Below are 22,997 nucleotides of genomic sequence, written 5' to 3' on the forward strand. Positions count from 1 at the left end.
GTCATTGCTGAGGTTTCCTCAGCCCTCAAGTTTCATGTGATACGTGATACTTTTTCAGCATGTCCATGTTCTAAAACTAGAATTGATTTGCTTGCAGGATGAAAATTCAACAGCATAGGTTCGTGTATATCTGCGTATGCGTACCTCTGAGATTTTGTCGGTGCTCTAGCTTACCATAAAATCATAGTCTTAGTTAACCTTGGTTCAAGTAAACCACTCCTATGAGACTACCACCGATCATATTTGGAAGAATGGGAAAATAACACATTCCGCAAATAACAATTGGCTAAAATTCAACAATTGGGTCTTGACGGATACTGAAAGAGTAAAAACAAATCTACCTCAAAATGGTTGTTGAAAGCAATCTTGATCTTTAACCTTGCATGGTCAGCAGTCTCCACCTAAGATAAGAATATGAAAATAAATGATTATCAAAAATATCAATGTTCATTAATATAAAATGCTTGATTTTAAAATAACATTGTAGCAATTGGCAATTTTTTAAATCATTTGTGCAAAATATATGGCATTTTAAGAAATGACGCTTACACAATGCAGATCATATATTCAAAACTTTGGAAAGAATATCACGTCAAGCTAATCATTTCATTCATCCATGCGGGGCCCTCACTATGGAATTCCCTCCCACGATAGATCCGGGATAGCAAGTTTGTCAAAACATTTAAGATTAAGCTTAAAATGTACCTCTTTAATGCATCAATGATTTTCTGTTACTTGGAATTTTTTTATTTACCCCCTTCACCTACGAGATGGATATGGTGCCTTACAAATTGCATATATTATTATTATTATTTCATTGATGAAAATTTAAGCCTGCTATGTAAACAACTTTATTCATATTGTTGTAATTTCTGAAGGTGTAGTACGTTTCACGGTACACCATGTATCTTTCTTGGGCAAGTGTTGGTCCTGAAAAGGGCCACCCAATCTTGACGTTCCGACAAGTGTGTTCTTGTCGTCTTTCTCCTGAAGACGACAAGTACACACTTGTCAAAACGTCTAATAAGAGATTGGGTGGTCCTTTTCAGGACCAACACTTGCCCAAGAAAGATACATGGTGTACCGTGAAACCTACTACACTTTTTATTCATATTGTTGCTCTGATTTATCTAAAATGTACGCTCCTCTTGTTGTTTAAGGATTTTTTTTCTCTAATACAATGATAGTCATGAAATGATTGGAAGGAAAAGTATGCTTACCTCTAAAATATCTGTGATGTAATCTGGTCCCAGCATGAGGCATATAGTCTTAAGAGCATTCTCCACTTTTGGCTTACCAGCTACAAAAAGGTAAATGCATAAATGATTAAAGGAGAAGTTCACCCTGGCGATGGATAAATTGATTTAAATGAAGCAGCTTAAATAAGATAACGATATTGGTGAAGGTTTAAAGGGGAATCCAACCCAAATAAAAACTTGTTTTAATAAGAAAAAGAAAAATCAGACAAGTTGATAGGTGAAAGTTTGAACAATATTGGACAAGCAACAAGTAAGTTATGAATTTTTAAAAGTTGTAAATATTGGTAATCACTATACCCATGGAGACTTCAAATTGGCCGCATATGGGATGTCATAGTTATGTAAGGCAAGGACTACTCTTCCATGTACTCCAATACATATTATGGCTAAAATGACATTTTTCTTAAAAGTTTTATTTCAAATTATATTTTTCTTTCATGAGGACATAAAACAATATACTACATGGGTTATATTTATATTACTGCCCCAGGGGAATGGGTACTTAAGAGAAAACCACAAATCCCTGATAATAAAGTACATGGCCTATGGGAAAGTTGTCCTTGCCCCTTGTCATAATTTACTTACCCAGTTGCCAATTTGAAATCTACATAGTATTAGTGATCTCAATTTTAAAGCAGCTATAACTTTCTTATTGATTGTCCGATTTCTTTAAAACTTTCACCAATCTGTTTAATTTATTTTTCTCCTTCCCAACACAACATTTAATGGCCAAGGCTGGATTCCCCTTTAATGAAAAAATCCAGTAAGTATTTGGCACTTCTGATGATTCAATGACTATTGCATTCTTCAACAATGGGTATGATGTGTGTTCAAACTCAATAGGGTCTAATGGAGTATATTAATGTAATGAACTACTCTAAGTAAACCGGTTTCTTACTAGAACCAAATGGCCACTGTAAAAATCCTATGAGAGAGACTGAATTTGGGAGTCAATGGAGTAATGAGGTTTTAACAAGCTACAGCTGGGGTAATAATATCCAAGTCCTTTGGAAGCGCATAGAGACATTATTCATAATCGTGATATGCGCTATACAAGAACTGTTTATTATTATTATTATTATTAACATACCACTGAGACTGAGCACATTGAAGTCTTCATGAGGTCCTAGAATAGTCATGTCTGGTCCAAACACAACGCGTGCAGTCTTCTTCTGGTACTCATATACCTGTCATACAAAATTGATAAATGTACGCCTTAAGAATTAAATTGTGGAATAAAATGTCTAAAAGTGATAAGAATATCAGTTGATTCTTTCAAAAATATCTTTTTCAAAACCTTTTTCTTGTTTTTACTTCATAATACTTTTGGAGCCTTGGGCAATCGATAGAGTCAATTTGGCATTATCATTATTATCACCATCATTATTATCATCATCATCATCATCCTCCTCCTCCTCATCATCATCACCACCACCACCACCACATCATCATCATCATTTATCATGATCATGATCATTATCATCATCATCACCATCACCATCATCGTCGTCATCATTATCACCACCACCATTACCACCACCACATCATCAATATCATCATCGCAAACATCACCATCATCATCATCTTCCTCCTCCTCATCATTGTTATTATCACCATAACCATCACCATCATTATTCTCATTCTCCTCCTCCTTCTCCCACTCATCATCATTATTCTCTTTGGAAACTGTTGTTATAATGCATCTGATGATAAAAGTATGATGCAAGATTGTGGAATCACCAATGTAATGAGAAATTAATCCTATTTTCCTGTGAGTCACATGCACTGGACAAAAAAAAAGGCATGTATGCGTCAAATCATAAATGCTCTGCTAAGTCATTTAAATGTGCTTTGTCACATTTTGAATGTCATACAAGTTAACTTACAAATTTTAAGTTTAACTCTTGATTTAGATACTGATTTAGATCTATATTAAATCTTGTACACAAAGTCGAAAAACATTGACAGACGAACAATTTTTTGTGTGAGACCACTCCGCCCCCCCCCCCTGGTGCTGCCACTACACTCACCTGTACTGCTGTATTATGAGGGCATCTGTACCTTACTGCTCTGGTTTTATCTCTAGGCTGCAATATAATATACCATATTCATGTCAACTGATCAGTACACATGGTTTTACAAATATGATCAGCAGGCTTTGAATGATTGAAAATCATTGTTTATAGACATCGTTTGAACCTAGAACCTGCCCAGTCTCATACCACTGCATCCCATTCCCATACCACTGTATCAACCACTGAGCCTCTATGCTTACCTTATTTCCAGTATATTCAGAATGAATGGATTACTCAAACTAACTCAGTATACACCGTTTCACAAATTAATATGATGTACATGGTTGGTTCAGTGACCAATGTTTGAACCTAGAACCTGCCCATTCAAGCATCACTGCACCAACCACTGAGCCTCTTTGACTAACCTTATTTCCAGTATACTCAGAATCAATTGATTGCTCAAAGTCAGTATACACTGTTTCACAAATATGAAATACAGGGGTGCTTCTATGGTCATTGTTAGAACCTAGAACCTGCCCATTCTAGCACCGCCACATCAACCACTGAGCCTCTATGCTTACCTTATTTCCAGTATATTCAGAATCAATGGATCGCTCAAAGTAAGCCAGTATACACTTTACATCATTTCACAAATATGATATACAGGGTTGGTTCAGTGACCACTGTTTGAACCTAGAACCTGCACATTCTTGTACCACTGCACCAACCACTGAGCCTCTATGCTTACCTTATTTCAGTATATTCAGAATGAATAGATTACTCAAAATAAACCAGCATACATTGTTTCACAAATATGAAATACAAGGTTAGACCTATGGTCACTGTTAGAACCTAGAACCTGCCCATTCTAGCACCACTGCACCTACCACTGAGCCTCTTTGACTAACTTTATTTCCAGTATATTCAGAATCAATAGATTGCTCAAAGTAAGTCAGTATACACTGTTTCATAAATATGAAATACAGGGGTGGTTCTATGGTCACTGTTAGAACCTAGAACCTGCCCATTCAAGCATCACTGCACCAACCACTGAGCCTCTTTGACCAACCTTATTTCCCGTATATTCAGAATCAATGGATTGCTCAAAGTAAGCCAGCTTCCTGATGTCTCCTTCTCCACATCCTCCTCCTTTCCTACAAATAGATAAAAAGACACATACATGTATATGCTTTTCACACTACAGACATTTTCCTTAACCGCGGGAAATAGATGGGGCTATTTTCCGGGGTGTACATGTAGCTTAGCCCACTTCGGTTTCCCACTTTGGTTTCACACTACATTTTACCAAAGTGGGCTAGCACAGCAAATAGTACAGTACTAGTGGAGCGTTGTGGCCCAGTGGATTAGTCTTCTGACTTTGAAACAGAGGGTCGTGGGTTCGGATCCCAGCCATTACGTAATTTCCTTCAGCAAGAAATTTATCCATATTGTGCTGCACTCAACCCAGGTGACGTGAATTGGTACCCAGCAGGATAATTCCTTGAATGCATGAGCGCTGAAAGGCAGCCCGAGCTAAAGCAGGGGTAATAATAATAACAACACATCTTGGAATAGAATATTTCTAGATAGATGGCGCTGTATAAATGCCTATTATTATTATTATTACTATCTAGCCCTGCTAAAAAGCAGGGTTAGCCGGCTTATTGAGGTGCTAAGAACTGCAGTGTGAAACCAAACCGGGCTAAGGAAAAGCGGGGCTAAGCATTAGCCAATCACAGAAGTAAAAATTGCATGTTAATCATGCTCTGTGTGGCAAAAATACTAATATTCATGAGCTGTGTTATAGTCCAAAGGTAAGACGTTAACCCCAGCTACGCAAATAGTAGGGGTTAAGAAAGACAGTGTGAAACCCCCAAAAGTATGGGGTTAAAGATAGTATGGGTATAAGGAAATACAGTGTGAAAAGCATAATACAGGGCTCAGGCAATGGACATACACGTTCAAAAAACAATGTGAACAACTCATGAAAATATTTCTCAAATCAATATTGAACCATTCTTCAATTTTTTCCTTATTTTCTTCAATAGAAAACAGCAGGATTTACCCAAAGTAACAACATTGTCTATAAGATGAGGAACTTACTTGAGGATGGAAACTACCAGAGGGTCTAACTCCTTCTCCCATAGTTTCTCATGTTCGTTGAGGAGATATGACTTGGGACCCATGATTACTTTCACCTGCACAACGTATAGAAAACAATCTTTAGAAAATACTTGTGATATTAAATTTTTTAAAGTACATTTGATCAGAAACGTATGAAGACTCTGTGAAACAAAAATTAGCATTTCAGGGGCCTTATTTAGTTAATTAGAACAAACTTTTGATCTTATGCATAAATTAGCATAATTCAATAGAAATGAGATTTTACAAAGAATTTGACCTAACAAATTTGTAGATTATGCCATGGGTAATGTGTGTGCCAATTTTCGTTGCGATCAACAGCTGAGATCATAGGTGGGGGGGGGGGGGGGGCTGAATCAGCTCCCCCAGTCTCCTTGGGCATTAAAATAGCCCAGTCTATTCAGGGTTAAAAATAACGATTGATTGCTTGCATGCTAAAGTGTGAACTATTGATGATGCTTTATTCACATAACGTATTAAACAGGAAAGTTACATCTATCACCAATGAAATCTACATACCTCTCCACTTTGTAGATTCCTGATGTAAATTCCTTCATTTTCACCAAGTGGAATAGCTTTCCTGTGATACATTTAGAAAGAAAGAGAGAAGCAAAATTAAAGAGAGTGAATACAGGTGGAGGGAGAGAGAGAGAGCGAGCTAGCAAAGACAGAATACATTTTCCATTACATCCATATTTACATCAAAACATTGCGAATGGGGAGTCAACTCAATAAAAATACTCTTTCATTATCCACATTTAATTAAGGACAGTATAAGGGCATGTAAAGGTAATGACTATCAAATACCTGACAGATTATCCTCCCCCCTTAAAAACAAAAAAATTTACAACTGCTGGACACTAGTACCTCCTAAAATAATATTGTGTGAATGATCATATGCAATTATCATCTTTAATTTGGCTAATAATTATATGGAATGTCTAAGATATACAGTTGTGCTCAAAAGTATAGTGAACCCCACCATAAAATGCACTTCTTCATGCTGAGCATTAAATGAGAAACAAACAAAAATTGTTAAATGTAATATTTTATCACCTGACTTCCCAATACAATGTCTAAAACATGGCAGAACTTTAATCATGACGAAAACCTCCATTTGAGAACACTATACCCCTGTTTCAATTCTCTTCTCCAAGTACGACAAACCCTAACTGCCCCCAAGCAAGCAATTTAAGTATCAAAACACCTGTTTCTTGACCTCGGTCCGAAGATAACAACAGCCCGGCACATACAGTCACAGCAGGGGGCCACACACGATGGGATGCATGCGCAGCGCTGAGCGCGGTCCCTGCAAAGCATGCCGTCAATTTTATTCGCTTACTTTCCTTATTTCGAGGTCTATTTTCTTCGTTCGAAATTGAAAATGGACTAACATTGAATTTCTGAATACAATATGCCTTTGAAAACGTGATTAAATATCGAATACAATAATTTCATTCCGAAAGTCCTACTACAGGCAGAGAAGTCTTATGTAATAGCACAGCTGTTGTTTATCCTTTCCTCCTTTTTTTTTTTTGCGATTTCCAAATAGAAAATGGGGTATAAAACCGCAGTTTGCAATCTGAACTGCGGTCATTCTCTAAACGGGGGTTTGACGTAATGTATGTTCATTTTCTGGTGGGGTTCGCTAACTTTTTCACACCACTGTATACATGTACAGAGGAAAATTGAATGACATACCTGATGACCTGAGAGTTTCCTTGATCTAACTCTTTGACTTGTGTGGGAGGAATGTAACTCTTAGGCCCTCTGATCATCCATCGATCTCCAGGTTTGCGAACTTTCCCTCCTAGAAATTATTAAGATGTACGATCACCATAATATTTTATTTGTTGTTGCCATTATCACCATCAACATCATCAGCATGATCGTCATCGTCATCATCATCATCACCATCGACATCATCATCATCATCAACATCATTATCCATCATCATCTTCATCATCATCATTATCATCATCATCTTCATCAGCATTATCATTACCATCATCGTCATCATCATCATCATCGTCACCACCATCATCATCACCATCAATGTCATGACCCTCCTCCTTATCATTCCTATGATTGTCATCTTTATTTCATCACTACCCTTACCCCTCCATCGATCATTATCGTAATCGTTGTCATAATCACAAATGTCCTTCTCCTCCTCATGATCATTGTAATAATCATAATCTTCATCATCACCACCACTTCACCTCATCATTAATCACAATCATTGTCATCATAATCTTCAGTGTCTTAATCATGTCATACCACCACCACCACACTACTACTACTACTACTACCACTACCACTACCACTACCACTACCACTACCACTACTACTACTACCACTACCACTACCACTACCACCACTACCACTACCACTACCACTACCACCACTACCACTACCACTACCACTACCACCACCACCACCACCACCACCACCACCACCACCACTACCACTACCACTACCACCACTACCACTACCACTACCACTACCACTACCACCACCACCACTACCACTACCACTACCACTACCACTACTACTACTACTACTACTACTACTACTACTACTACTACCACTACCACTACCACTACCACTACCACTACCACTACCACCACCACCACCACCACCACCACCACCACCACCACCACCACCACCACTACCACTACTACTACTACTACTACTACTACTACTACGACTACTACTACTACTACTACTACCACTACTACCACTACTACCACTACTACCACTACTACCACTACTACCACTACTACCACTACTACCACAACTACCACTACTACTACTACTACTACTACTACTACCAATATTACTACTACTACTAACCTGGAACTGCATCATCGGTGAAGTTCTCCACACATTCCAACACCAAGGCTTCATCCTCACCTAGTACATACTGGGATTTGATGCCTTCTTCAATAATTTCACCTGCAACACAACATGAAATGAGTCTTGTTAATAATTGGACTGTATTTACATAGGTGTATTAAATCTAACAAGGCTAAGCTATTTTGGTAGATCAAACAGCTGGAAAAGGAGGGGGGGGGGCAGGCAAATACATCCAAGAAAGAGAAATACATTAAGCACAATCTGTGTGCATTTCATATGCGTTCAATTTCAATTGTTGACAAAAAATATAAGAATCAGTGAAATCCTTAAATTGGCAACATGGAAATGTCACTATCACTGTCCTTAACCCATATCCTACCTCTAAAGACATTCACTGTCAATCTCAATTAAATTCTAATAATTAAACTCTAAAAGGAAAATGCAGCAATAAAAAGGTTTTAATGCAGTCACTTTGCAGAATGAAAGTTAATCTATCAAGACTTTAAAAGTTAACCATTTGAGCACTAAATTGCTCATTTCCAGTGGATTTAATACAAGGACCATCTGATTCTCACAGCAAATGGGTAAACTTTATAGAACTGGAAATGAGACGTACATGTACCTGTACAAAACCTTATGGGAATTGAAGAATTCAGTAGTCAACAGATTAACCAATCTTGCCAATGCCACTTTGTATCCAAACCTACAGCAAACTAGTTGTTTACCAAAGTTGAATACAAGGTTGATTTTTTTTCCAATAAAAACACCAAAACATGGACATAAATTGAATTGATATGCAAGGAGGCAATTTTACAGCACACAGTTGCATTGCTACATAACATTACCACTATCATAAATACACTGTAGATGGGACACTTTTAAATGGGATTATTTCTACTAATTTGGTTGTAGGAAGAAGCTTGCGATCCCCTTGATAAGTTTCAGCTTACCATACTGTGATTTACCTGACTGTGAAATTAATTGGGTTCTTAAAGGACAAGTCCACCCCAATAAAAAGTTGGTTTGAATAAAAGGAGAAAAATCCAACAAACACAACACTGAAAATTTCATCAAAATCGGTTGTAAAATAATAAAGTTATGAAATTTTAAAGTTTTGCTTAATTTCACAAAACAGTTATATGCACATCCTGGTCGGTATGCAAATGAGCAGACAGATGACGTCACCCACTCACTATTTCTTTTGTATTTTATTATATGAAATATGAAAAATTAGAATTTTCTCCTCATTGTCATGTGGAACAAACTTTTATTCCTCCCTGAGCATGTGAAATTACCATTATTTTAACAGTTTGTGGTTGAATCAAGTTGGTCCCAATTGTCAAATCTGTAAAAATTGAAATATTGTATAATTCAAACAATAAAAAACAAAAGAAATAGTGAGTGAGTGACATCATCGACTCTCTCATTTGCATATGAATGAGTTGTGCATATAACTGTTTTGTGAAAAATAAGAAAAACTTTAAAATGTCATAACTTTCTTATTTTACATCCGATTTTGATGAAATTTTCAGTGTTATGTTCCTTTGATTTTTCTACATCCATTCAAATCAACAATTTTCTGGGTTGGACTTGACCTTTAAGATTATTTTTACTAACCTGGATGGAGGAAGAAGCTTGCGATCCCCTTGATAAGTTTTAGCTTGCCATACTGTGGTTTGCCTGTCGTATCAACAGGGTTAAGATTATTTTTACTAACCTGGATGGAGGAAGAAGCTTGCGATTCCCTTGATAAGTTTCAGCTTGCCATAAGGTGTTTACCTGTCGTATCAACTGGGTTAAGATTATTTTTACTAACCTGGATGGAGGAAGAAGCTTGCGATTCCCTTGATTAGTAATCAGCTTGCCATACTGTGGTTTACCTGTCGTATCAACTGGGTTAAGATTATTTTTACTAACCTGGATGGAGGAAGAAGCTTGCGATCCCCTTGATTAGTTTCAGCTTGCCATACTGTGGTTTACCTGTATTATTGACTGGGTTCTTAAGATTATTTTTACTAACCTGGATGGAGGAAGAAGCTTGCGTTCCCCTTGATAAGTTTCAGCTTGCCATACTGTGTTTACATGTCGTATCAACTGGGTAAAGATTATTTTTCCTAACCTGGATGGAGGAAGAAGCTTGCGATCCCCTTAATACATGTAAGTTTCAGCTTGCCATACTGTGGTTTACCTGTACTATCAACTAGATTAAGATTATTTTTACTAACCTGGATGGAGTAAGAAGCTTGCGATTCCCTTGATAAGTTTCAGCTTACCATACTGTGGTTTACCTGTCATATAAATAGGGTTCTTAAGATTATTTTTACTAACCTGGATGGAGGAAGAAGCTTGCGATTCCCTTCAAAAGTTTCAGCTTGCCATACTGTGGTTTGCCTGTCGTATCAACAGGGTTCTTGACCACACAGTATTGCCCTTTCTGTAAGACAGTCTTAGACACCATACAAATTACTTCCTGTAATAAAAAAAAAAGTGAAATAATTATAAATTCATGATTGCTTAAAGTAAATAATCATACCACTGTCATTGCCAGATCTAAAATGTATTAGAAACCAAACTTTTACAAAACCCAAAACACAAATTGGTATTCGATTACTTTCAATCCAATATGCATACAGGAGCAGCTTAGTGCTAATAATCACAATGGGTGATCACAATGGGCTATGTATACGAGAAACTTGACCTTTTCTTAAAAGCAGTCCTCCTTTCTTTATGAACTCAACGGGTTAACACACTAAATTTTTAGATCTATGGAAAATATTCCCTAAATGGTGGATCTGACCTTTTGATAATATTTATCATGTTTTCACAAAACGTTAAGTTATATGTACCACCCTTTGTCTAATTGGCTCATATCTTTTTTAAACAAATAATCAGATTGATGCCCCTGACCACTCATAAATAGACCAGTTCGTAGTTACTTTATGGAGAATTTTGGTCAAATGACCTTTCATTTCTTCATTATGATAGGCAGATTTCAAAGCAAGATATTACGTAAGCTTGCCTTACATAGCAGGATGAAGAAATTGAATAGACCAGGTGACTAGAATAGCACACAAATGAATACTTTATGAAGGTATTTGTTGCATTCCTACTTTGAATGCATATCATAGCATGTTGCACAATGTACTTGGCAAACTGTGAAATACCAGTCGTTCGTGGACGCATTGTTGTCTTTTATGGATGCAAATGAAAACCACTATTCAGAAGGATATATGAATAATCAAGACATCAAAGTTGGTGCTTATCTCATTAGATTTTAAACCGCCATGTCACTTTAGTACAAATGACCTTCCTCTGATCATGCGTAGAATCATTTGATCATGCGCAGAAAGGAACTACGAACTGGCTTATTGTAGGGGTTTATTTTCTAAATGGTGGATAGCCATGACCTTTCACAAATAACATGGAATGTTTACAAGAAAGGTTAGGTTACATGATGACATGGCCCAATGGGAACATCGTCTGGTTTGTGGCAAGCCTACAAGAGAGAAATTTTAATACAAGAGGGGGCAGGGGGGAAGAAGACATATTCGGGAGTTTTTCGCTCTGCAATGTACGGAAGGTTAAAGCACAGAGAAAATGTATTGTCAAATGCCCTACAAGACAAAGAACAACCAAGAAGCTTTCGTCGAAAATTGTTGAATCAAACCGGCTCTGTCGTCCTTGACTCTCGACAAACAACATATCTGCAATTTTTCATCAGGCTCCGAAACTTGGGACAAACGGCCGTTCCGGTTAACCAATACTTGACAAAGACAATGACTGTGTTCTTGAACTCTCCGTATGTCACAGAGAGAAAACTCGCTTACAAAGAAATCAAGATCACAAATATCACCAACTCAGAAATAAAAGTGACATGAGCCTACCTCTCCTATCTCAGGTACATACGAGTCTGTGTCCTTGTCGGTGACCAACCACTCTTCTCCTGCCGACCGCTCCCTACCCAGGGCATCCTTGCAGCTGTGGGTGGTCTTCAGGTGAAGACCGGTGGTAGGGGTCAACCTGAATGGCTGGACCACCTTGACCACCTGTCATAAAAAATAAAATAAAATGCTTGCTGTTAAAAAGTGTCCAACATCATGTAATAGCCTTCATCTTCATGAAGACATAGAGGAGTGAATCACTGATGAACCCTAAAATCAGTTAGTTCAACAAGGAAGTTCTCACCATGCTCCTTATTATAACCAGGGGGTGTTTCACAAAGATTTAAGTATGACCAAAGGCCACCGCACACCTTACGACTGTTCGCGATCCGATTTTGGAACAAATCGCATTTTGCTCATTTTCTGAAAATGTGAATGGAACATATCATTTTATTTGAGGTTAAACTTAATTGAAAGAATACTAATATAACCATTTTGAAAGATTGCAAGCCTTTATTTTCGAGTAAAGGCCAAATTAGTTTCAAATCGTAGCCAATCTTACGACTGCTATAACGTCATTACGACTACAATGTAGATATTAAATTTGATTTTATTTTAAGAAGAATGATAGCATAGTCACAGATTTGAACATAGGTATTCGTATGATGATTTGGAACATAACACAGTAAGATATTCCAAGTCTCAATATTAGCATCAAATTCTACTACGTTTTATTCCAAAATTGAGTCGCAGACCAATCGTAAGGTGTGCGGTCGCCTTTAGAGTCGCACTTGAATTCCAACGCGTACATGATATGCAACGTGCAATAATATTAATTAATACGCAGTAATGTGCGTCCTCTTAGCATAATCTGACCAATGCGGCCATGCCGTTAATAACGCGTGCAACTAGGCATTAAAGCGCGACTCTAAGTCATACTTAAATCTTTGTGAAACACCCCCCTGATCTACTTGAAAATGTAATGCACTTGGTATTTGAAAGGAAATTTTAAATCATCCTCTAAACCCACAGCCTTATCAGTCAATTAAAGAGAAGAACACTTAATACTGTACTGGAAACAAAGACCATGGACTAGTTTCGTTGCAAGGGTGAATAACAAATCAAGGATATTCTTGCCAATTCTTTGTAGCAAAATGTGCCAAGCTGTTAATTACGATGCTGAAAATTTGTTATTCTCGTGTAAATATTGCCATAAAATTTTGCTTCTCATATTCATATCATGTAGTTTATTATGTTTGCAAATTTTTGGTAACAATATTTACTCTTCGGCAGCTTCAGAGGCTGGTACCAACCCGTCAAACTCAAATCTCATACCCGTCCCCTCAACCTGAGAAGGGAACGTCCTCTTCAAAATGTCACTTGTCAAATGTCAAAATTGTCACAAAGTTTGGCACAGAAAAGTGCTCCAAGAACTGGTGGTAACCCTTCACCCTTCTTTGCTTATAAAAAAAATGTTTTCACAATAAAATGCTCCAAAACATGCTACTGCCAGCCCCCCCCCCCCCCATCCTTGGGAACAAATCTCAATACTTTAGCTAGTTTTGCTAACCTCTTCATAAATCCCTGGGAGATATGCTCCTTCTTCTCTGACCAACCATTCCTCTTGTACTTCCCGTTTTCTGAAAAAAATGATGAAAAAAAATGCCTGACTGTAAAAATCATAGATCTAGAAAACTTCTTAATAAAGAGCACCTCTGGAATATTTCTCAATCATACACACTGACACATATCAAAAAGAAAACATTAATTTTAAGAGTTTGTTTATTTCATGATTTATAAATGTTCATGCTGGTTTTTTTCCCCCAATTTTCTAGACTCCTGATGAAGCATTTCGTATCCTAACTCAGATTTTCACTCAACCCATCTATTCAACTAAACTTCAATTAATATATGTTTGATATGTTTGATCATTGAATTTGTCTCTTTTATGAAGTTGAAAACCAATCATTTACTCCTTCATTCATTGAGGTGTGAGTCACTCATTTCATATTGATCATTAATTTATCTGTCAATCCATCTTTTCATCAGTCCATTCATTTCTCTGTCTATTCATTTGTCAATCCATTGATTTGTTGACCTATCAATCCATCTAGTGATCATCCATCCATCAAACACCCATCCATCCATCCATCCATCCATCCATCCATCCATCCATCCATCCATCCATCCATCCATCCATCCATCCATCCATCCATCCATCCATCCATCCATCCATCCATCCATCCATCCATCCATCCATCCATCCATCCATCCATCCATCCATCCATCCATCCATCCATCCATCCATCCATCCATCCATCCATCCATCCATCCATCCATCCATCCATCCATCCATCCATCCATCCATCCATCCATCCATCCATCCATCCATCCATCCATCCATCCATCCATCCATCCATCCATCCATCCATCCATCCATCCATCCATCCATCCATCCATCCATCCATCCATCCATCCATCCATCCATCCATCCATCCATCCATCCATCCATCCATCCATCCATCCATCCATCCATCCATCCATCCATCCATCCATCCATCCATCCATCCATCCATCCATCCATCCATCCATCCATCCATCCATCCATCCATCCATCCATCCATCCATCCATCCATCCATCCATCCATCCATCCATCCATCCATCCATCCATCCATCCATCCATCCATCCATCCATCCATCCATCCATCCATCCATCCATCCATCCATCCATCCATCCATCCATCCATCCATCCATCCATCCATCCATCCATCCATCCATCCATCCATCCATCCATCCATCCATCCATCCATCCATCCATCCATCCATCCATCCATCCATCCATCCATCCATCCCCCACCCACCCACCCACCCATCCACCCACCCACCCATCTCTCCATTAGGTTACTATAACTTACACTCCTTTACTGTCAATTAGCTCTCTCTTTGCTGTGAGATGTAAAGCTTCCCCACTGGTTAGAACGACAGCATCAACAAACCTTACAATTTTCTGTTAATAAAACATAGAAGTGAATACATATATCAATAAACAGTGTGTAAATACTAAATGAAAACCATTTCATTATATGTTCAAATTGGCATCCAGCCATAAACATTACCTAACAATGCATGTATTCAACACTTCCCACTCTCTATTATCAATTACTCGTCAAGTTCCTTTTCTCTCTCTCTCTTCCTTCTTTCACTGCGCATTGGGCACTCTGCAGAGTGGAATTGGTGCATCATAAAAACCATCTTATTATTTTTTACTTTAACACCTAACCTTATTATAATTGGAAAGCATAATAGAGAACCGAAGCAATGACTTCACAAAACTTTTTTTGCATTTCAGTGTTTTTTATACCATATCTCAGTGAAGCAGGAGGGAAAGCATCCACAACCCAAATTTGATAAGAGATTTTTAAAGCAATGCATAAGAAGACAGCGAAGTATTTGAAGTGATGATGATCTTACCGCCTCAGCGGTTGGTTTGTATGTGAGTGGTCCATGATACTGCCATTCATCACCGGCGTATCTCTTCACCCCTTCAGGGCTGGTGTGGTCAACCTGAGCGATCAGACGGATGGCTTGATTTGCTTTCACCACAGGGAGCGGCTTGATGGCTGGGTAGAATTAACAAGAAAATATAATCAAGATGATATATGGTGTTTTGACTTTTGATATCAGGTAGAATGTACAGGTCTATGTATGTGGGAAGGACTAATGGGCTCCAAGTCGGTACCGTCGCGATTGATGTATAATGACGATACAATAGGGTTTATTCTGTCAGTATACCTCATGAATATTCATGGACACACAAAATGTAAGGATATAGCGTAATTTCTGACACACCAGTCAGCTCGATTGGTGAGGTGCAAACAAGCCAACTATAGTCAAGACCACTGACATAGGATTGAATCTCGTCTTGAGCGATTTGTTTTTAATTGAAAATTGAGGCAAGAATCTAAAAAAAAGTCCAAGATCTGGATATGAATATTCATGACTAGGCTACGTCAATAGCATCAGTACCGGTTTGGAGCCCATACAGTCCTACCACTGTCTTTAATCCACATGCCCATGATTTTACATGTACATTCTTTTATTTTCCAAATTCCAGGAGTATCTTACTAAGAAGACTTGGTTTATGGTAACAATACATGTAATTGTTATCATTATTGATATATCATCATAATAACAAATTCATCATCAGTATTATATCGTCATGGTTATCACTATCATTCACCGTAATCTAGTGCTACATCAAATAAACATATTTCATGCAAAATAATAAAGTGAAAGCAAAGTAAGTACGGTACCATTTCAAGCAACTTTAGGATACCAACTTGACTTTTGTGTTACTACTTACTTTCAACCAAATATTTTTGCATGCAAGCAATTCTTGATGTCAATAGCATACGCAGGGGGGGTTACAGGGGTTCAACCCCCCTAAAATTTGTTTGGAACCTATTTCATATGCATGGAGGTGGTTAGGTTACAGGGGTTGAACCTCCCCCCCCCCTAAAATTTGTTTGAATTTGCTTGTTAAATTTTTTTGGTACCAAATGACCTCAAATTTTTGATGAAAACTTTTTTTTTAGCTTGTCAACTTTTAATTCAGCTTGAACCCCCCTTTCAAAAATTCTGCGTATGCAACTGCTTGATGTTAATATTGAATATACATTTTTCACTTCATAAAATAAATAAACAATAACATAAACTCTTTATTTATTCAGGGTAGCCACCTGAGCTATTAGCTGATCCGCCAGCATGCAATGCATCTTAGCTTGATAAATTTTTTTAATCAGTTGCTTACAAAGTGCAACAATCCCTTTAACATTTAAGATGAAATCTATTATTCTTTTAAACTCTCACCCATGTAGAATTGAGCTTTAGCACCTAAACCTGGTTAGGTATAAAATGAAATAACAAGGGGTTAGTATGGAGTTAGGAAAAGTGCAAGAAAAAATGCAACAAAATGGTTAGTCTAAAAAATTTCAAGAATTCATGAGTTCTGGTGATTAAAAAAAAATTAAAATGTATGAGAACCATCCAAGCCCATTGAATAAATGACCAATGCAATACTGGAGATATGACATGCACACATTATCATAAAAATAACACAAAATACACAAATGACTCATGCATTAAACTCCTCGAAATACACATGTAAGTGAGAATATTAAAATGGAATTAGTGAACCAAAGTTGAAAAGAACTGACACATCCGGTTTATGCAAACTAAGAATTACATTTAAAATAACATGCAAGAAATTTATGAACAGGAATACTAGATGCAGTACTACTATATTATACACAGTATAAATAAGGTATTAGTAAAATGATTGCACATAAATAGAGCTAAAAACAAAATAGAAGTCAGAAAACTATTACACTTTTCAATAATACACTGCTATAAAAATATGGAGTTGGCAAAGTGTTTCCTAGGGGAAAGAAGCATTTCTTTGTTTGGAAATGACTGTCTATATTAGTACTGTGCCCCAAAACATGCATTTTAATGTAAGGACAATTAAGTTATATAACTTGATCTGATCAGATTTAATAAACTTTTCACAAATTTATACTAGTACAGCCGAGAAGGAGCCTTGCATAGATAAAGTTTGATTGCTATAAATAATGCAACGGTTTCAAATCAGGCATGGTATAATTGATGCTTGCATGAGTGGGTTTTAGCCAAGAGACTCTTAGCCAGTAAATTCAAGACTGATTCTCAATGGATATGGGTTAAAAAAAAATTTAAAGATGAAATAGTCTAACTGTAATGACATGCATAAAAATGTGCATTATCGAAAGTGTAATATTTTCATTCTGATGTCTTCAAGTTTATAGATCTTTTACCTTTACTTATACCCACAGCTAGTAAAGACTCAGCTCCCTCTAAACTTTCACCAGGATACAGAGGGAATGGTTCCTGAAGATGAAATGATAATCATCAAAGAAATTAATCAGTTCTCAATTAGTTATGAAATGAAATATATATTCCACACTCATCATGAATATTAAGAATTCTGACAATCAATTACTAACAACTATTTTGTTTTGTCTTCATGAATTATTGACTCTTTATTATTACCATGAAATAATGAAAATTACATGAATAATAACAGAATAACTATTAAACAACCCCCTCTCCTCAATATATCCCCTCCCTATATTTATACCCACCCCCTCTAGTTCCCTGTTGTTATTTTTTCCTTCCCTCTTTGAATTCTTCTCTCCTTCCCCGGCCTCCTTCCTCCTCTCTTTTTCTGTCTTTTCTGGATATAATATTTGTTTTTAGCTTTTGCTTACATATCCAACCACTCATACTATGAGACAAGTGTTAACTGCCTTTTTTCCCAAGATAAACAATAATACTGCCAAGAAAGGGACTACCATACTAAAAAGTAACACTTAATTTTTTTCAATAGAATCAATGGATGAAAGCAAATTCAAGTGTCACTACACTTTAGTGTGAAACGCAACGGTCGCTAATTTGAAAGAATAATTCTGATCGGTTCCTAGTCAGTGTACAGGGCAAAATGTGCATGCAACGATGATCTTGATAGGCCGTTTCATTTAGCTATTAAAAACTAACCCTTGTGTTGCTGGGCCCTGAATGTTGGATGAGTTTCAAATAATGTTCACTTCACCAAACCTTAACAAAAGCTTTTTACATATAAAAATATGGGACGTTTACTCACCTGATGAAACTGGACTTCTTTGTGTCCATGCTTCAGTTCACAAGGCTCTCCAGGTTTGTACTTCCTGTAAAAAAAAAAAAAAAAAGCATGATAAAGAGATTCAATAAGGTTGTACAATAAGATGGTATGTACAGCAACTGACAATGTGAATGAACAATTCAAATACCGGTAATTGAACTTTTGCATGTTCATTTCAATTCTATTAAGAAATGTTTTCTAAAATAGTACACCTTTTACACATAAAAAATAAACAAAAGTAAGAAATAACTAATCTTTGAATGATCAATTAATGTTAACCCCCCCCCCAAAAAAAAACCACACAAATAAATAAGAAATAAATGCATGAATAAATAAATTATCAATAAATAAATATATATTTAATAAATTAATGAATTAATAAATATCTGAATAAATAAATAACTGAATAAATAAATAAATAAATATAAAAAATATCAAAAAATAAAAAAATAAACAGAAATAAAAGAGAGAAAAATTTTGGCACACCATCAGATTAAGTATCAGTTTGGTCTTTGCACAATTAGCTTTTTAATTGTCAAAACAATATTGACAGTACATGTACACGTAGGTACAAAGTAAACAATCGGGTATTTACATTACATTTTAGATCATCAAACAAAGCAAGCAAGATCTGTTTTTTTTAATGCAAGCAGGAATTTTTTTAGATGGAACACTAATACCATGACAAGGTGCAAGCACCAAGCATCTCTGGGAAAATACAGGTTCCCCCTAGGGCCTTGTCATCACATGATCTACATTTCTGGCTTAATAATTCTATATTCTGGGCCCCTTTGACCCATCATCCTCAACAATACACATACACATGTGGTATTACCCAAGGATCATTTGGATCAAGTGTGATAAAAATTGATGCAGAAATAAAGAAATGAGAGCAAGTTGAACAAAAACAAATGAACATGACCTCATATCATTTGACCTTTTGACTCCTACATGTAGATGACCTTTGACCCCATCTTTTCATGGGGTTACATGTGGTATTACACTAGGTTCATATGTACAAGTATGAACATAATTGATGCACAAATAAAGAAATGAGAGCATGTTGAACGAAAACATTTAACATTTTGGAACAGAATATCAAAATAACCAAACCAACGGACTAACAGGAAAAGTAATTACGAGGTCTCTGCCAAACTTCATTCAGGCGAGACAATGACAGTGTGCATGCACAGTTCAAAAGTGTGAAAAAAGGAGAAATAGAAAACAAAATAGAACACTTACTTAATAGGGTCTTTGATGGTGCAATAATGACCCGGGGGTATGATGATGCAAGGTAAAGGTCCAGCAACCTTTCGTTGATTAGCCTTCAGCATAAGCCTCTTGGGACCGAGCTCCAAATGAGTTATGTTTGTCGTCTACATGGAAAAACAAACAAACATGAAATTTTACGATTAAAAAAAAATTATAGCATCATCAGTTTTTTTCCCATCATTATGTCTTCTATGTCTTCATAGGTTACCAAGAAAAGGCATGTTGATATTTCTTTAACCCCCCAAGAAGCTAAAAGGGGACAAGTACCTGGTTTCTACAGGCTCATTATTTAGTTTTGTCTACATGTATTTCGTTTTTTCATAATGTCATGGAAATTTGTCTTTTATGTGCTTACATCTTTAACTATCAATTTGCAAGCTCTTTTCTCATCATGGTCTATGCACTGTAATCTAGTGTGTAATAAACAAAGAATTATATCAATGATGCAAGTGTTTCCATATTCCAGTGTTTCCATATTGCCAAAGAGCGCCATCTACGTCAACAAAATGTTTAAAGCGCAATATTTCATAATTATCTTGATAGAATTCAAAGTAAACCACGGTTCTAGCATATATCCTGGAAGCTATGTGTGTCGATTTGTATTCATGGTTGGGGAGCCATTTTGTTCTCTTGTGAGGGATCTTTTTTTTTTTATAGCTTTTATTTTATTATTCTTTTAGTTTAGGTGGAGGTCAGTGGCATAATGAGACTAAAGTTTTAGGGGCAAGATATGAGAGCTAAATTAATTTCAAAACGCTGTGAGCGAGGGAAGTGACCGAGCCAAAAATAGCCTTTTAAATAGATAAATCAAATTTTTGCAACTGATTTTGATATGATATGTTTTAAACATCATGACAAAATTTGTAATAATAAATTGATTTATGTATTAATTTAAAAAGCTATTTTTTGCTCGCCCGTTTCCTTCACTCACTTAATTTATAATTGATTTTGCCCTTTTGTCATGTCTTGCCCCAAACTCTTTTTTACGCCACTGACCTCTGCCCAAACAAACAAAAAAGAGAAAATAATCAAAAAATTTTAAAAGAAATAAAAAAAGATCCCTCACAAGAGAACAAAACAGCCCCCAACCATGAATACAGATTAACACTAATCATAATGGCTTGCCAGTATTATGCTAGAACAGTGGTTTACTTAGAATTCTATCAAGATAATAATGAAATATGGTGCTTTAAACATTTTGTTGCCGTAGATGGCGCTCTTTAATATTGATGAACGAAAAGCAAATCAGAAATCAGAGAGCCGACGTCAATTTCGATGTTTGCAATGCGATTGTCCGAAAACAGAATCACAGTCACAGAGCGGAAAGCGTGTTCTGATTTTGTTTTTGATACAGATCTATAAAACACAAATTCAGAATGAGAAATCAGAAAAAGCCCAAAAGTTCTAACGTTAAATAGTAATATCAATATTCTGTTTTTGATCTACAAAAACGAAATCACAAACAACACGTTTTTCTCGTTGTGATTTCGTTTTTGTGTTTTCAAAAACCAAACCACTGGGCTGTTTTCTGTTTTCGCTTCTTCATGATTAGAACAGAAAAACAAATAATCCATAGTACCCTGATTCAAGTCCACGCCTTTTTCTCATCTCCTACAAGGCTACATCCTACTTGCCCAGATAGGTTCTAAACATGCACTATATATCTGCTGCAGAAGGGGATTTAGTGCCTGTGCAATTTAAATTACTTCATCACAGCATTGTGATATCCCTATTGATGACGTGTATAAAACAATTGCATGCGTCACTTTATGGCAATGCTCTCCTACGTGAGTCGACTCGTCAGATGCAGACTGTGACAAAAACTTAGTAGGATCAAAGTTAATACTTACAATATCTAAAATATGTACGAACTCGGTCGGTCCTATTGCTATGAGTTCACTCATGATGACTTCAGCTCTTTTTTTCACGGAAAACACAGGCGCTTATCAGCAAAACAATACGAAAGATGAGGAGAAGTGCGTGTGTCAGCGGTCGCACGAAATCACAATATTTGGCATGTATGGAATCTTCGAAGAACCAACGAAATTTTCAGAGCTAATAATGTAAGCAATTATACTCTACCCGGTATATGAAATATTGTTAGCGCATGGACCTATGGTTATAGAGCTACAATTGAAAGATAAGTATATTATAGAAGACATGTAAATGTTATATTTTGTGCATTTAAATTTATCCTCCTTCTTGTCTGTTTTTCTCATCCATTTTCTCACCTCATTCTCCATTTTCTTCTCATTTTTTTAAATTCAGGGAATGGAGACAGTGCATACATATATGCGGACATGTCAGGGTCCCAGGTAATAATTATAGAGATATATTACTAGTTTATCTCTATGGTAATAATATATCTGTAAAGTGCTTTATAGGGACGTCGTTCTGATGTATTAAGCGCTATATGAAAGTGGATTACTATTACTACTATTATTATTCCTTCCTCCTCGATCTTCTTCTAGTCTTCCCATGCAAGCACTATAGCTCGCAACTCTCCTATTTCTCTCTATTTGTCAACTCTATACTCCTCCCCCATCCTCAAAGATGTATTAAAATAATCAAACCTTCTCAAAATCCATCTAATGGAAATTAATGAAGGGTATAGACTAAGCTGCTTTAGTATGAAAGAGCAAAATCACGATGTAGGCCCTATACCTATCTATATCTACATTCATTGATAGCTAGCATTGATATATTAAAGTATAAATATATTAACATATGCCCATGAGAAAAAAAACCCCTCACAAAACACACACACACAACAATACACACCCTTATACATATGCATCATATTGAATTCCTTTGGAAAAGGGAACAGAATAATTAAAAACCCTGCCTATGAA

The 22,997-nt window shown here is 36.5% G+C and overlaps 1 protein-coding gene across 1 annotated transcript in view; it reads right to left on the reverse strand.

The window, feature by feature from the left end:
• Nucleotides 1-22,222, reverse strand: part of LOC129272363 (major vault protein-like) — a 34,352-nt gene extending 12,130 nt beyond the window's left edge. Inside the window, exons 1-18 of the mRNA XM_064107624.1 lie at nt 21,996-22,222; nt 20,116-20,249; nt 18,856-18,919; nt 18,011-18,083; nt 15,630-15,778; nt 15,074-15,165; nt 13,727-13,796; nt 12,160-12,321; nt 10,604-10,745; nt 8,273-8,374; nt 7,118-7,226; nt 5,936-5,996; nt 5,378-5,472; nt 4,344-4,428; nt 3,290-3,346; nt 2,350-2,446; nt 1,221-1,300; nt 342-401 (exon numbers count right to left, since the gene is read on the reverse strand). Of these exons, the coding sequence (XP_063963694.1) occupies nt 342-401; nt 1,221-1,300; nt 2,350-2,446; nt 3,290-3,346; nt 4,344-4,428; nt 5,378-5,472; nt 5,936-5,996; nt 7,118-7,226; nt 8,273-8,374; nt 10,604-10,745; nt 12,160-12,321; nt 13,727-13,796; nt 15,074-15,165; nt 15,630-15,778; nt 18,011-18,083; nt 18,856-18,919; nt 20,116-20,249; nt 21,996-22,049 (1,686 nt within the window). The 5' untranslated portion in view covers nt 22,050-22,222. The remainder of the gene's footprint in view (nt 1-341; nt 402-1,220; nt 1,301-2,349; nt 2,447-3,289; nt 3,347-4,343; nt 4,429-5,377; nt 5,473-5,935; nt 5,997-7,117; nt 7,227-8,272; nt 8,375-10,603; nt 10,746-12,159; nt 12,322-13,726; nt 13,797-15,073; nt 15,166-15,629; nt 15,779-18,010; nt 18,084-18,855; nt 18,920-20,115; nt 20,250-21,995) is intronic.
• Nucleotides 22,223-22,997: the final 775 nt, after the last annotated feature.

Source organism: Lytechinus pictus, chromosome 12 (assembly GCF_037042905.1).
Source record: "Lytechinus pictus isolate F3 Inbred chromosome 12, Lp3.0, whole genome shotgun sequence".
Lineage (NCBI taxonomy): Eukaryota > Metazoa > Echinodermata > Echinoidea > Temnopleuroida > Toxopneustidae > Lytechinus > Lytechinus pictus.